This window comes from Acinonyx jubatus, chromosome B1 (genome assembly GCF_027475565.1).
Source record: "Acinonyx jubatus isolate Ajub_Pintada_27869175 chromosome B1, VMU_Ajub_asm_v1.0, whole genome shotgun sequence".
NCBI classification, from domain to species: domain Eukaryota; kingdom Metazoa; phylum Chordata; class Mammalia; order Carnivora; family Felidae; genus Acinonyx; species Acinonyx jubatus.
In genome coordinates this window covers 166,757,986-166,774,210 of record NC_069382.1, presented here as the reverse complement: position 1 = coordinate 166,774,210, position 16,225 = coordinate 166,757,986, and the positions used below count along the sequence as shown (strand labels likewise).

The 16,225-nt window shown below is 34.8% G+C and overlaps 1 protein-coding gene across 1 annotated transcript in view; it reads left to right on the top strand.

The window, feature by feature from the left end:
• The window catches only part of SLC30A9 (solute carrier family 30 member 9), an 83,407-nt gene that overhangs the window by 21,112 nt on the left and 46,070 nt on the right, over window positions 1-16,225 (top strand). Inside the window, exons 3-5 of the mRNA XM_027056138.2 lie at window positions 11,897-11,959; window positions 13,998-14,097; window positions 16,121-16,213. Coding sequence (XP_026911939.1) covers window positions 11,897-11,959; window positions 13,998-14,097; window positions 16,121-16,213 — 256 coding nt within the window. The remainder of the gene's footprint in view (window positions 1-11,896; window positions 11,960-13,997; window positions 14,098-16,120; window positions 16,214-16,225) is intronic.

Here is a 16,225-nt window from a genome sequence, read left to right as displayed (position 1 = left end):
AATAATTTTTTTCTTTGAATCCTTATATTGTATGTTTATTTCCTATTTTATTAATAAATATATAATTAATAAATAAATAATAAATAAAATATTTCCTATTTTATTCCTATTTTACTTTTACCTTAATTAAATCTTCCTGCTTTCTTTGTATTTATTCTGTCATTCATTTTTAAATTATCTTGTAGTGGGGTGCCTGGGTGGCTCAGTTGGGTGAATGTCCAACTTCATCTCAGGTCATGATCTCACTGTTCATAGGTTCGAGCCTGTATCTGGCTCGCTGCTGTCAGCGCAGAGCCCGCATCGGATCCTCTATCCGCCCCGGCTGTGTCCCTCCCCCACTTGTACTCTCTTTCTCTCAAAAATAAACATTAAAAAAAGATGTTAAATTAAAAAAAATAAAATAAAAATAAATTATCAGGTAGCTATTTTGATTATTAATTCTGAACTTTCCTTCTTTTCTAAAGTAGGCATTTAAGCCATGATGGCTCTGATGGTAGATTGACAATTTCTTCTTTAATAGTTCTCCCTGGGGCGCCTGGGTGGCTCAGTCGGTTAAGCGGCCGACTTCTGCTCAGGTCATGATCTCACGGTCCGTGGGTTCGAGCCCCGCGTCGGGCTCTGTGCTGACAGCTCAGAGCCTGGAGCCTGTTTCAGATTCTGTGTCTCCCTCTCTCTGACCCTCCCCCGTTCATGCTCTGTCTCTCTCTGTCTCAAAAATAAATAAATGTTAAAAAAAAAAAAAATTAAAAAAAAAATAGTTCTCCCTAAAATTTTGCTTTATATATTTCAAGGCTATGTTACTAGATACATAGACATTTAGCATATAACACTAGTGAATTACATTCATTATTTTTATGTAACAACTTTTTTTTTTAGTGACATCTCCACCAGATTTTATTAGTATTTGCTCAGTATAAATTTTCCCATCCTTTGACTATAACCTTTTTTTGTCCTGATTTGATCATCTTTGTCTTTTAATTGGAAATTTAGTCTGTTTACATTTACTGTTATTACTGATACGTTTGGATATATTTCTGCCAATGTATCATGAGCTTCCTTGTGTTTTTTATCTTCTATTTCTTTTTCGCCTTTTACATTTTTTCTTTTTTTCTCATTGCATTGTCCCCTCTCTCCCAGACACACACACATACATGTACTCATTTGGGAGTTATATACTCTATGTACTTCAGCATCTAAAGGTAATTGAAAAGTTTACATTTTTTCTGAAAAATATGAAGAACTTAGAATGCTTTAATTCTGGTCACTTTCTCCCAACTTACATGCTATTTATTGGCTGTATTTTGTGTTTGTTCTGCTCTTTCCCTTCTATACAATATACATTGTTATTTGTTTAAATTTTTCTAGAATCTTTGTTAACTACCTTTTCTTATTTCTCTGATCTTTCTGTCTGATGTGGATCCTATAGAAGTTCCTTGAGGTGAGGCTCTATCTATGGTAAAGGCACATTTAAGATGTTATTACAGTGCCTTTTGGCTTCCACTGTTGTTGAGAAGTCACATATCATGCTTTTGTTCTCATGTCTTTTCTATTTTATTGCTTTTTAAATTTGATTACCTTTGTTTTGAAAGTCTTTACTTTGGTGTAAACTGCAGTTTTACTGTGTATATTTCTGTGTACTAGGTATGTATTACTATGTGTTTATTTTGCTTGAGATTTATTGGGCTTCCAGGATCTGAGAATTGGTTTTACTCTATAGTTTTGTCACTCTCCCTTTAAGTATTACCTTTTCTCAATTCTCTCTCTCTTTTTTTTAAAGTTTATTTACTTATTTATTTTTAAGTAATCTCTTTACCCAACGTGGGACTCCCAGCTGTCAACCATGAGATCACGAGTCACATGCTCCACCAACTGAGCCAGCCAGCCACCTCGCTTTCAGTTCTCTTTTACTCCTTTTGGAACTCTAACTAGAATTATGTTAGATTTTCGTTCTTTATTTTCCATGCCTCTAAGCCTCTTTGTCATATTGTATTTCTTTATTTTTCTGGCCTGAATTCTGAATTATTTTCATAAGTCTACTTGGTTTACTAATTCCCTTGTTTGTTGCCTCTCATCTGCTGGTTGATATGTATGTTGGGTTTTGAATTTCACTGATTATATTTTTCATTTCTAGAAATTGTTTATTTTTCATTTTGCTTGTTTGGTCTCTTGTTCCTTATGTTTTCATAAGTCCAACTTCTCTTTTATTCTCTTTTAGTACCGTATTAAACATGTCTTATATTCTGTGACTGAAAATTCTTCTGTCTGAAATTTTTGATTCTAACTATATTATCTTTTTTCCTCTGTTCATGCACTTATTCATGATGCCATATCTGTTTTTTAACTGAGAGTTGTTCATTTTTCATGCAGTTTTATATTTTGGAACTCTGAAATCTTTCTGGATTGAAGATGCATTCCTGCATAGAGTTTGCTTCTGCCTCTGTTAGCTGCTGGGAATATAGCTTGGTACCAAATTAAATTAAATTCTTTGCCCTAGATTATTTAGACCACTTTGGTAGCATGAATTTAGACTGCAAACTTGAGTGAGAGCTGACTTATCCTTAGGATTTTCAGAGTTTTTTTTTTCATCCTCACTATTTAACAGCAAAGTAAAGGCTGATATGCTTTCTTGCTGTTCCCTTCTGTGTGTTTTTTTTTTTTTTTTTTCAGTTCAGAGTTATACATTGTGTTGCTTTTTTTCTGGGTGCCTCCTGTTAGACTGCCCATCTTAAACAGAATGTAGTTCTTATTCTCTGGTATCTTACTCCCCTAGCAGATATGGAAGTAGAAGCTCAAGGACTATAAGCTTTAACAGACATGTCAGGGGAAAAGTTGGCTTTGGTGTTCTCACTTATTTTGTAGAGGTCCTGCTTTCCTTTCATTTTTGTCCTCTTCAGATAATTTTTTTGTGAGCTTAGTAATGTGTTTGAAAACAATTTGTTCAGGATACCTAGTTTGCTGTGCAGCATAAAAATGAAGTCCTTTATTTGTCCATTAATTTATTCAAGAAGTGTTTATTGAACACTTTTTATACGGCAGCAGATGAGAATGACTGAGTTTATTACTAAAACAGAAAATTGCTGAAACAAAGTTAAGTAAACAAATGTAATACTGTAGAGTAAGTACCATGATAGAGGAAATAGTGTATGCTGCAGGAGCACTTGGGAGGGGTACCTGAGTGTTGAGTGGTTGAGAAAGTTTTCCATGAGGGGAAATGTTATCTAATTAGGGACCTAAAAGAAAATTAGGTATTGGTGTACTGAATGGTAGAGAAAGAAGATAAACCTACAACTACCTTAGTGTGATTAGTTAGTAGAGGACCTGATGGTGGGGTTGGTAGTTTTGAGAGCACAAGGGGTGAATATCAGGAGATCAAGGTTTTGTTGAGGAGTTTGTACTTGGTTTTGTAGGCAGTGGGAATCTATTAGAGCATTTTAAGTAGAGGAAGTACGTGATCAGATTTAAAATTTTAGAAAGATAATTAGCTGAAGACTGGAAAACCTATTGCAAAAGAAGGTGACTGAGAGCAGTAATACAAATGAAGGTCCAGATTAGGTTAATGGCAATGCTTTTTTTTAAAGGAGTAGATGAACTCGAGATTTAGGAGCTAAATAATTAAGATTGGGTGGTTGAATTTGGGGAAGAGAGGAGAGGGTCAAGTAAAGCACAGTGCCTAGTTTTGGATTGGGTGATTGTGTAGATGATTTCATTGACTTCTAAAATTGGGAATACCAAAGCTAGAGTATATTTTCATGAGAAGGTGATGATTTAGTTTTGGACATCTGAATTGTAGGTGCCTCTGTGACATCTTAACAGATGGACTAATAGGCAGTTGGGTATGTACTGTTTTTCTTTTCTTTTTTAGAATTATGCTAGCCTTTTTTATTTTTTATTTATTTATTTTTTAATTTTTTTTTTAAACATTTATTTATTTTTGAGACAGAGAGAGACAGAGCATGAATGGGGGAGGGGCAGAGAGAGAGGGAGACACAGAATCGGAAGCAGGCTCCAGGCTCTGAGCCATCAGCCCAGAGCCTGACGCGGGGCTTGAACTCACGGACTGCGAGATCATGACCTGAGCTGAAGTTGGACGCTCAACCGACCGAGCCACCCAGGCGCCCCTATGCTAGCCTTTTTTAAAAAAATATATATGTTTATTTACTTTGAGAGAGAGCACGCGAGCTTGCACAAGTGGGCGAGGGGCAGAGAGAGGGAGAGAGAGAATCCCAAGCAGTCTCTGCACTGTCAGCATGGAGCCCAACTCAGGGCTTAACCTCACCCAACCGTGAGATCATGACCTGAGCTGAAATCAAGAGTTGTACACTTACCCAACTGAGCTGCTCACGCACCCCGGGTATACTACTTTTCTGTTGTGAGACATCATCATCTCTTGACTGGATTACTGCAGCAGTCTTCCTGGGCTCTGTGCTTCCATTCTCTTTCTTGCTCATTATATTTCAGCCCAACCAGTCTCCTTTTGGCTCTTAGAAAATACAAACCTTGTTCTTGATTAGGGCCTTTGCTCTACTTGCTTTCTCTTTTCAAGGTGCCCTTCTACACATGGCTGACCCCTTCTGGTCATTTACATCTTAGTTGAAATGTCAACTCTGCACAAAGTCATTCTTTAATCACTTCATCTAAAGTAGCCATATCAGCCTAATTTTAACTCTGTGTGGGCAGCACTTAATGCTGATTGATATTTCCAATATTTATTTCTCCCACTTGTTTCCAGGTCCCATGATAGCAGGACTCAGTGCCTAGAGCAGTGGTTTGCACATAGTAGTTGTTTAGTAAATATTTGTAAATGAATGAATGCTAAGTTCCTACTTGGGGAGAGACTTAGGAGTAGTTAATAGCTCTACCTAAGAGGTTATTGAAGTCATGAGTATGTTTGAGACAGTACAGGAAGGGAGTTTAACTATCTTTTCTTTAGTTGGGTGTCTTTCCCATGGGAATATTTTATAGATTCCTTGAGAAACCTGTACTTATGTTTGCAGTGCCTGTTCTTCATGCTTGTCCCTAAGCCCCATCCTCCTTTTGGGCACCTATGCAGTTTTAGCCAATTTCTTCTTTTTCTTGTGATGATGGAGAACTGCAGGGAGAAATATTGAGAGTTTGATGTTAGAAGATGAAGGGATGGAGGTTATGATGAGTCCCTGAGTTCCAGAATATTTATTGGAACGTAGAAATGGAAGAAGAATGATGCCTGCATGGCTCACTCGGTTAAGTGGCCTACTCTTGATGTTGGCTCAGGTCCTGATCTTGGCGGTTGTGAGATCGAACCCCACGTAGGGCTCCACACTCAGCACAGAGCCTGCTTGGGATTCTCCCTCTCCCCCTCTCTCCCTCTGCCCCTCTCCTGCTTGCGTGTGTGCACGTGCGTTCTTTCTCTCTTTCAAAATAAATAAACATTAAAAAAAGAAAAGAAATGGGAGAAGAAATAAGTGATGAAATAATACAAAGGTAAAATATGTTATAATACTCTTCTGAGGTGAACGTAGACTCAGGCAAAGATATTTAATGTTTCTGCTCTACAAAAGGTTTGAAACTGAAATCCATGACAAGGTTTCCTTTTTCGTCTGCTGACAAATAAAAATACAAGTTTATTTTCTTACATTAGAAATACATTTGTTTATTGATAGTTTTATTTTGGGCTCAATTTTTCAGAATTTGCTTAGGCCAAATTAGACGTTGTTAGCCATCAGATAGACAGCAAGTAATTGCTTGATTGAAAGATAATTTGTATATTTAAGGATTTAAGATTGACTTTTGAATAATTCAAATCACATGGTAAAGTCAGCAACAGCTCATTAAGAGGCAGAGACTTGCTAAGGAATCCTTAAGTTTTTAAGGAGCATTCAGATGTTTTAAATTTTAGTAAAATTAGTTTTAATTTTGCTAATGGCAGCAGATGTGTGGCAAACAGCCAGGGGTTGAGCTTTAAACAAGTGTCTAGAGATATTCATGGATAGAATGTCTAGTTATTTATTGAAATCATAAAGATTCTACTCCAGTGATACAGTACAAGCTTATTAAGGTGTTGGTGTGCAAAGTAAGTATTCATACATGTCTTTGAGCCATTTACTAGCATTTATTGCTTATGATTCTTAGCACTATGATTAGTAACTATAGACAGTTTGTAGGGAGAAAAATATCCCGAAATATCAGCCTTAGAGCAATTCATCTTAGTGATTTGGTTGAACACCTTTGATCATTGTGGAAAAGAGGGTTGTCTCTGAAACTTTTGACAGTAAAAGATTTTAGTTGTTCAGATGCTAGGTGAATGTTGAAAGCTTTTCTTTCACTTTTGTCTGCCCTACTCTCTGTTCCCCAAAACAAAATTTTAAGAAATTGATAAATAGATTTTATGGGTAAAGATGCTTCAGAATTTGCTTGCTGTATAGTTTAGACAAAAATAAAATCATGTTATTTAACTGTCCAGTGTCAAATGTTACAACCTATAGTTATTAATTATACAGGAGTGTTTTTTTTTTTTTATGTTTAAGTAATCTTTACACCCAATGTGGGGCTTGAATTCACAGCCCCAAGATCAAGTGTTACATGCTCTACAGACTGAGCCAGCCAGGCACCCCTAAATAAGAGGGTTTTTAAGCCTACCTTTAATTTACCAATATGTTTAATAACCTACTTAGGATTTGATGAATAGTTAAAACTAAAGCCTTTTGGATTTTCTGTACATGTTTAGTTATCAAACCATAATATACCATGTTAAGTCATTTGCCCAGTGGCTTTCACTAAAAACAAAAACAAAAAAACCCCTAAGAATATACCAAAAATTATGTGTAAGATGTTTGCCTTTATTTCAGAGAGGGTTCTGCCTTTGTGAGTACCTAGTCTGTTGGCATTTAATCTGTCCTGAAAAGCCTTGAACAACGTAAATTAGTAGCTAGGCAGAAATTCTGACCAAGATGGCATTGTGAATAGATGCTTTGAAGTATCTGTTTTACTTCTCCTTGGAGTGATAGATAAAACATGGAAAAAGAAACCTGAAGAAACAACGGCCCTCAAAAAAGATACGCTATGTCCAAGGAGTGGACTTACTCTGGGTGTGTGAGCAAGCACTGGCAACCAGGAGTTTGGTTTGGTTGTGGTAAGGGATCTGTAGGTGCTACATGCATAGCCTGGTGTTGGAGTCAGACTCACTGTTTGAACTCACCCACCCACTCTCCAAAGTAGGCGGAACTAGGCTCTTCCATTGTAGGAGGCTGTAGGGTAGGGAGGCAAGAAGAACAAAAACTAGAACCTACTGTTTGCTGACTTAGAGACTGGATTGAGTGGCAGGAATTTCAAACTGGCAGTAGGAGATCTGGTTCAGGACAGATGGATCAGATTGAGTTTGAGCACTAGAACATGAGAGTGAAGGGATATATCCTACTTATTAATAAGATTGTAAATTCTGAAATTTAAAAGTACATGAATGATCATATTGCAATATATAAATTTCAGATCACATTGTACACCTTAAACTTAGGAAACGTTATGTCTCTTACATCAATGAAGAATAAAAATACATGAAAAATCCTAATTGTAAGAAAGCCAACAAAATCAAATGTGTATTAACTCTAGACGATATTAAAATAACGGCCTGAATTGCTTTAAAAGAAGTTTAATATCTTCAAAAGAATAAATGAAGTATTCACATATTTTGAAATACAAACTGTCAGAATAAAACCAGAACAAATAAATCTGGAAAAGAGCCAACTAGAAATCTTAGAAATGAAAGTTAGTTACTAAAATAAAAATTTAATAGTTTAAATAGTCCTCGTCAAGTAGAGGATTAGTAAATTGAAATTCACCCTCAGTGCACATAGGAAAGCAAAAGGATTTTCAAGAAAAGTGAGAAGGCATTTAAGAGGCATGAAGCTGTAGCCTACATTTAACAGGCCATTTCAGAGCAAAGATAGAAATGGTGAAATATGCAAAGAGATGATAAGAATCTTTCAGATTTTGATGAAACAAGAGTCTTCAGATCAAAAGTACCCTTTGAATACTAAGCAGGATAAGTAAAAAGAAATCCACAGGTTTAAAAACAAAAACAAAAACAAGAAATAGCCCAACTTAAAAGCGTCCAAAGAGAAAAGTGAAAATACTGTATCAGCCCAGTTGTTGCTGTTTTGAGGTGGACTTTTTATCTTTCACAGTATGCAGAAGACACAGGGGTGAGTGATTCGTAGTAATAGCTGTGCAAGGGGAAAAGGAAAGGTGAATGAATATTACTCTAGAATTTCATACTGGTCTAAGTAAACAGTCTAGAGTGCAAGCAAAATAAAAATACTTCACGTATAGAAAGATGAATGTCATTTACCATTAACCCACCCACATTAAAGAAGGAAACTTAATTAAATTATATACTTGTATAAGATATTTGTATAAGAGTAGACTCAGAGGGAAAAAAGCATTGGGATATAGGCGAGACTGTGAAGAGCAAGAAATGGATAAAACATGTTGGGAAAATTAAGTATTGATAATACAAACAATAACCTTTTGAAATACTAAATGCTAAAATTTAATTTAATTTTTTTATTTTGTTTTATTATTTTCTAAGTTGATTAATTTTGAGAGAGAGAATATCCCCAGAAGGGGATTCCCCTTAAATGCTAAAGTCGTAGTCAAGAGTAGTAAGATTGTGGTGGCTTAGTCTGTTGAACCCAGGCTCTTGATTTCCGGCTAAGGTTATGACCGCAGGATTTCCTGAATTTGAGTCCTGTGTCTGGCTCTGCGCTGACAGTGTGGAGCCTCCTCGGGATTCTCTCCCTCTCTGACCCTCCCCTGCGCGCGCGCGCTCTCTCTCTCTCTCTCTGTCTCTCTCTCTCTCTCAAAATAAATCGATACACTTAAAAAAATGCATAATAAGATCAAAGAAGTTTTCAGTAATTAAAGGTTTCTTTCCTGTTTAGAGGAAAGTTGAGATGCTGAATAACTTTGCAGATGATTAGAAAGATTCACAGAAAAGTATGTATGTTAAATTTTTAAGTGGAATCATTTAAACAGAAACGTAATCTTACAAATTTCAAACCATCTTAAGGGATGGGGCGGGAAGAAAATACAGAAAACTCTATCAGTCTAACAGATGGCAAGAAAGGCAAAACAAAAATAAGAGCAAAGCAAAAGGATGGTAAAATGAAAACAGACAGTAAGGGGGCAGAAGTCCAGATGTACCACTACTCAGGTAGTGAGCCAGATTTCATGGTGCTGCATATCATTTCAGTAACTGACATTCTATAAATATGTGGAAACAGTTTCTATTTTTTTAATATGTTTAGAGAGACGTGTTTAGAGAGACGTTTAGATAGCCTCTGCTATCAGCTGCTCAAGTTCTTTGCTCTTGAGACTATCCTCTTGATGTATTAAACCAACAGTTTCTTCCTCATCATTCTCATCCCTATATAAAAGAGTCAGTCTTTCCTTGATCCCATTCTCCTTTCTAGCTCCTGCTGAAAGTCCAGATACTGCTTTTACTGTTTCATTTCCCATTCTCACTTCAAGCTGTTGCTTCTGTCCCCATTCTTCCTGCTGAAACTGCTATTGTCAACAGGCTACCAGTAAGCTTCATGTTGCTAATCCAGTTTTTACATCTGTCCTTTTCCTCCCTGCCATGAAAAATACACAAATACCTACTCATACATCGAATATTGTTTTACACGTAGAGATAATATAGGAAGTTGGTTAAGAGCATAGACTAATCAAAATGATGTGTGTTTCAATTCCTGACTGTGCCTTCATGTTTAAAATACCAGCTGTGTGGTTTTGGGGGAAGTTGCAAACTTCTCTGTGCTTCAGTTTCCTCATCTTTACGATGAAGATAATAATAGTACTTACCTCAGCAGTTTTGTTAAGATCAAATGAAATAATGCACATAAAACACATAGTACAGTATGTGGCACATATTAAATGCTTAGTAAATGTTAGCTCTGTCATTAGTAAATATTTTATTATTGAGTGAGGATATAAATTTATAAGGGGCATTTTTTTAAGGGTGAGATTTTTTTTCTCTCTCTCTCTGCCCCTCCCCTGCTCATGCTCTCTCTCTCTCAAAAATAAATAAACTTAAAAAAATTAAGTTCTGTCAGTTTAAAAAAAAGGAATAGAATTAGACATTTATATGTATATATCTTTAATTGTTTAGCTCTTTTTACACTTTACTGTGTGATAACTTATTGTGTGTATGCTTGTGATTTACTGTTTTCATTAGATTTTGCTAAGATTTATCTTAACAGTATATGTGTCTAGCTTATAAATTATATGTATCTAGTTCATTAATTTTCATGGAGATAATTAGAGCACATACTTCTGATGGTTGTGTGAATTAAATGATACATGTAAAGTACTTAAAATAGTGCTTGGCACATAGTAAAGGCTCAAAGAAAGATAGCCACTATTATGTTTATTATTGTTCACTACTGTATGAAATGTGGTATGAATAGAACATGGTATGTTTAGCTATTCCAATTCTTATGGGCATTTGGGTTCTTTCCAATTTGAAGCAACAGAACACAGTGCTGCTCTGAACATTCATATACCTTTTTCCTTGTACCCTTGTGCAGGTTTCTATTAGGACAAATATATTGGCCTAGAAGAATTTGCTAGGTCATAAGTTATGCTTATGTTCAGCTGTATCAGGTAATGCCAACCTGTTTAGCCAGGTAATTGTGCCATTTATATTTCCACCAGCAGTGTATGAGTTCCCATTGCTCCATAGCCCTTGCCAACACTAGATGTTGATACGTTTTTTCATTTTTCCTGATCTGATTGTTGTAAAATGGATTCTTGTGGTTTCTTTTGGGTTCTGTCCATAATGAGGCAGCCATCTCTTTGGTATGTTTATTGGTCACTTGTATTTCCTTTCCTTCTTGTTCTTGTCTTCTCTGTTTTTCTAATGATCTGTCTTTTTCTTGTTAATTTGGAGAAATTCCTAAATATTGGTACTTATCCTTTGTTGATGCTATTTGTTAAAAATATCTTCTCCCAGTTTGAGGCTTTCTTTTCTTTCCTTTTCTCTTTTCTTTTCTTTTCTTTTCTTTTCTTTTCTTTTCTTTTCTTTTCTTTTCTTTTCTTTTCTTTCTGGGTTTTATTTTTAAGTAATCTCCAAACCCAACATGGGACTCAAACTCACAACCCCAAGATCAAGAGTCAAATGCTTTCCTGACTGAGCCAACCAGGCACCCATCTTTTGTTTTGTTTTGTTTTGTTTTAAATGGGATCTTTTGATGGACAGAGGTTTTGAATTTTAGTTTAGTAGAATATGTCCATTTTTTCTTGTTTAAGAAATCTGTCTCTACCATAAAAATATTCTCTGTTGTTGTCTGTTAGGCATGTAAATGCCTTCACACTTAAGTTCTTAATTGACCTGGAATTGGCTGTTTATGGGATGAAGTATATTTAATTTTTAATTTTTAGTGAATTTTGGGGGGTGTTGTACATTCTTCCCAGTACCACTCAATAGTCATCCTTTACTCATTAATATCTCTAGAATAATTTTGAGTGGAAGAATTTATAGTGTGTGTCCTTGTTTTGTACCTTATAAAGAGATGCACCTAATTTTTTGTCATTGAATATGTTTGTTATAGGTTTGTTTTATTTTCTAAGGAAATTCCTTTTTGTCCTAATTTTTAAAAAAGGTTTGAAACTTGCGTTGGTGTTGAATTTTAGTAAATGCTTTTTCTTTAGCTCTTGAAATGATTCTGTAGCTTTTTTTCTTCAGTCAGTTAATGAGGGGAATTAATAGTTTTTCTAATGTTCAACTATTCTTGTATTCCTAGGATATTGGCCTATCATATATTATATTTTTTATACATTGCCAGATTGTTAGCTAACATTAAGTTTTTAATTTTGCTTGAAAGCAACTACTTAATGTAACTTTTTAAAATTAACTTTCTAGCAGAAAATATAGGTGCTGAACTCAAAGCTCCACTCATTAAGCAAGAACCTCTCCAAGTAAGAGGTAAATATATTTTATTCTTTTTTTTTATTGTAATGGTGTTTTGAATTAAATATACAAAATTAGTTTATATAGAGCTCTTTATAATTACATTATTCTGAGTGTACAGTCCCTTTTTTTCTTTAAACATACTGACCATAAGGATTTATTCTCCTCTTTATAAACTAATTTTCTACCGAAATTCACTTTGCATTTTGGTCACAAATTTTGTGGTAATTGTTTTTTCAAAAGCCCAAAGAAAGGAGTAATGGCAAATAAAAGTGATCAATTGCTTTATCATTTTTAGAAAAGTAATGTGATTAAAAAGCAGGAGACCCAAAACCTTTCAGTTACACCATGTTCAAATCCAGATAGAGTTTGGACATTCTTTTTTGACTTTGTTTTCTGGGAATAACTGAGTGACGAGGGAATTCTTGTTTGCAGCTCTGCTCTTTGTATGAACTGTGGCTCTCACTTCCAAAGCAGCGTGTTTTACAGGGCAGTAACTGTGATTAGAAGCACCACGGCTTTGGCATCAGGCAAAAGTGGACTCAGTTTGTGGCTCCAGCATGTACTAGCTGTATAGCCTTGGGCATTTTCCTTGAGCCGTATTTTTCACCCCTATGAGATTTTGCTAAATGCAATTTCTTTTCTAGGGTAACCTGGAAGATGGTCCATAGTATACAGTTACAGTTAGGAATAATTAATATGATTGCAGCAGCATCATCCACAGTCTGGGCCAGGGCAGGCCAAGAGGGATTTCTGTATACTAGAAAGAAATCTTTGAAAAGTAACTTTAAAAAACCACTGATCTTTTAAAAGAAAGAAGTAATTCTTCTCTTTGCTCCAGAGTAGCTTATCTGGATTTAGAATTTTAGGATTATTCGAGTAAGGCAGTTTAGAGACATGAAACTCATGCAAAAAGAAACCTGAACTACCTTATATGTATTTTTTTCAAATAAAGTTTTGATTTTTTATACTGCACTTTGTTGGAAGTGTTATTAAATATTATTTGTGCATTTGATTTTAATAGTTAATGTGTTATTTTAAGAGTCCTTTCTAGCTACTGTAGTGACAGGTAATTTTAGTCTTAATATACTCTTTCCACTTCAAAGTACAATGGAAAACTCATTAATAGATCTGAGAATAGAATATGAAGTAACTGGGTGACAGTTTGAAACGGAACACGTGACTTGTGTTGTTTTGTCCTGCTCTTCAGATATTTGCTCATGTTATTTACCTACGTTATGTGACCAGAAGTCTCATTTTGCAATGATTTATAAACATAGACCTATGTTGAGTGTAATTTTTAATTCACAGGCTATAATTGATGCCAAATTGGTATTTTGTTATTGATCTCTGGTTTTTTAATGAACAATTTGATGCTTGGTAGTGGGGAAATAATTTAGTAGAAGACAGTATTTTACCTATTACCCATAATAAACCTTCTATAATTATGTTAAACTTCCTATAATTTTTAACTGATAAAAATATTCCTTACGTTTACTTTAGCTTTCTTACATTATGTGAAATAGTCCAGTGGCTTTCAGGCCTTTTTTGACTACACCTCACGTAAGAAATATGAATGAAAACAAAAGTTTTCACAAAGAGTACTTATTCATTGTATGTAGTACTCTTTGATTACTTTCTATTTTCCTTTTTATAAAAAATGTTTGAAAAACATTGAACCAGTACGGAATTTTTTTATTGAAACTTCATTTTCATTTAGACCCTAGACAATTTAAATTGTATTAGTGCAATTTAAACAGACCAGTAATACCTATACAAGATGTCCATTAGACAAAGGATTAGCATTTTGGCATCAGTTGTAGCTGAGCTATGGAGATAAAATCTACATTTAGGCAACAAATGGGATTCTGTCCTATTCTGCACTTGGAGAATTTCCTTTTCTGATGCCATTTAGTGCATCAGGAAAAACATCAATTTTCTATGAAATTCATTAGTGAACCCACTTAAACGTCAACAAATGTTTATCTTCTAATATTGTTTCCAATTTGCATATTTATTATGTTTTTTTTTTAATTATTATTTTTGGTTTTAGTCAAAGCAGTCCTTAAGAAGAGGGAATATGGACCAAAGTACACTCAGAATAATTTCATCACTGGAGTCAGAGCAATAAATGAGTTCTGTCTGAAATCCAGGTATAGTAGGTTTTTCTTTTTCTTTTTCTTTTTCTTTTTTAATGTGATAGTTGTATCTAATCTAAATAGCCATTTATTTCTTAGAATATGTTACTTGCCACCATCCATGTGGAAATTTTCCCAAGACACCTTCCTAAATTGAAGATCTATTTTGTTCAGTTAAAAAATGTTAAGATTGGTAGCTTACTAAACTGAATTCTGCTTCAACATGAGCAACTCCAGTCTTTTGTGATATCTTAAAAAAGTTCAAAAAGGTAGGTTCTTGGGGTGTCTGGATGGCTCAGTTGGTGGGGTATCTGGCTCTTGATCTTGGCTCATGTTATGATCTCACAGTTCACGGGATTGAGCCCTGTGTAGGGCTCCTACACTGACAGCATGGAGCCTGCTTGGCATTCTCTCTCCCATTCTCTCTCTGCTACTCTCCCACTCGTACTTTCTCTCTCAAAATAAATAAACTTTAAAAAAAAAAAAAAGGTTCTTCAAAACCTCTATATCCCACAAGAACCTTAGGAGTTTTATTATTGTGTTAATATGTAGTTTATTATTAATAAGATATTTGTGTATTTGTTTAACTTTTTAAAGTTTTGGGTTTATTTGGCTAGCAGAGTTGAGTAATTTAGTTACATTTATGTTCACACTCCAGCTATGGTTTCTGTTGAGCATAAATTATTTTTCTGGTATCTTTTTGTTACTAATTTTGTTGTAATCTTAGATATTTATTAAGATATTTGTCACAAATTTAGAAGCCCCCCCCCCCCCTTTTGTGTGTTTACCTAAGGAAGCCATATTACGTTGAAGATTTCTTGGCAATTTAGACATCAGATTTAGCCTTTTTTCCCCTCTCCCTCCTGGTCACATCCTCTGTATTACAGTATCAAGAAATAAGAATTCCTGTCATCAGTTTTGTAACTTACTTAACTATTAAAAACAACATTGTAACATTGTAAAAAACAGTTGTAACAGTGATGTAAAAGAATGTTCTGTTTCACACTGAGTACTTCATTTAGTTCTCACAAAGATTTTGTGAATTAAGTGGATTAGGTGTTGCTGTCTCCGCATTGTAGGCCAAGAAACATAGTAAAGAGGTCAGTGGCAACCTGGCTCACTTAGTGAGTCAGCATCAGGGAACTAGGATACATATCTTTGATAAGTAAACATTTTTTTACTAATATGTGATGGTTGGTTATGTTGACTTGTTTTATTTATGTATTTATTTATTTATTTTTAAAGATTTTATGTTAAATAATCTCCACACTCAAGTTGGGGCTCGAACCCGCAACCCCAAGGTCAAGAGTCGCACACTCCACTGACTGAGCCAGCCAGGTGCCCGGGTTGTTGACTTATGTTAAACTCCAAAATAATTTCTTGGGATTTAATATATTCCATAGTAACCAGATTTTTACTTATAGGTCTTTCCATTGCTCTTGTAGAATTTCCTTAGAAAGACCAATAATCAAATTTAGAATGACTATTTAGCCGTGACTTGATGAATACATAAACCCTTCAGAATCTAAGAGAATGGAAAATAAATAGCACAGAATTGACATATACACTTTATGACTTGATACCTATAAATAGTATTACCACTTAGTATCATCAATTAGTATTAATCTGGATATAAACAAGTATGACTATAAGTCTTAAATTTAAATTCTTAAATAGAGGATGATATCCTAATCCATGTTTTTTCTACTTTTCACTTTTTCCTCATACATCAGACATTGCAGTGGAGTGTCCATAACAGATAAAAAACAAACACTGATGAATTAGTTGAATCTCTACATATTATGTCATGTTATCTATAGTGAGCATCAAGAATAATTTTTTTTTCACTGTCTCTAGAGCAATTTCTGTATGCAAAAATGCCTTCTTTAAACTGATCTTTATAAAGCCTTTAACTGATCTGTGTAGCCTTTAAAGATCAGGATCAAGATAGTGGCTTTTATCTGCCCCTAATAATCTATCTGAGTACCTCAACTATATGAACCTTGTCTGAATAAATTCAGCATGTTTCTTTCTCCAGTGATCTGGAACAACTTCGAAAAATCAGACGACGAAGTCCTCATGAAGATACCGAGTCCTTTACCGTATACTTGAGATCGGATGTGGAGGCAAAGTAAGAATATAG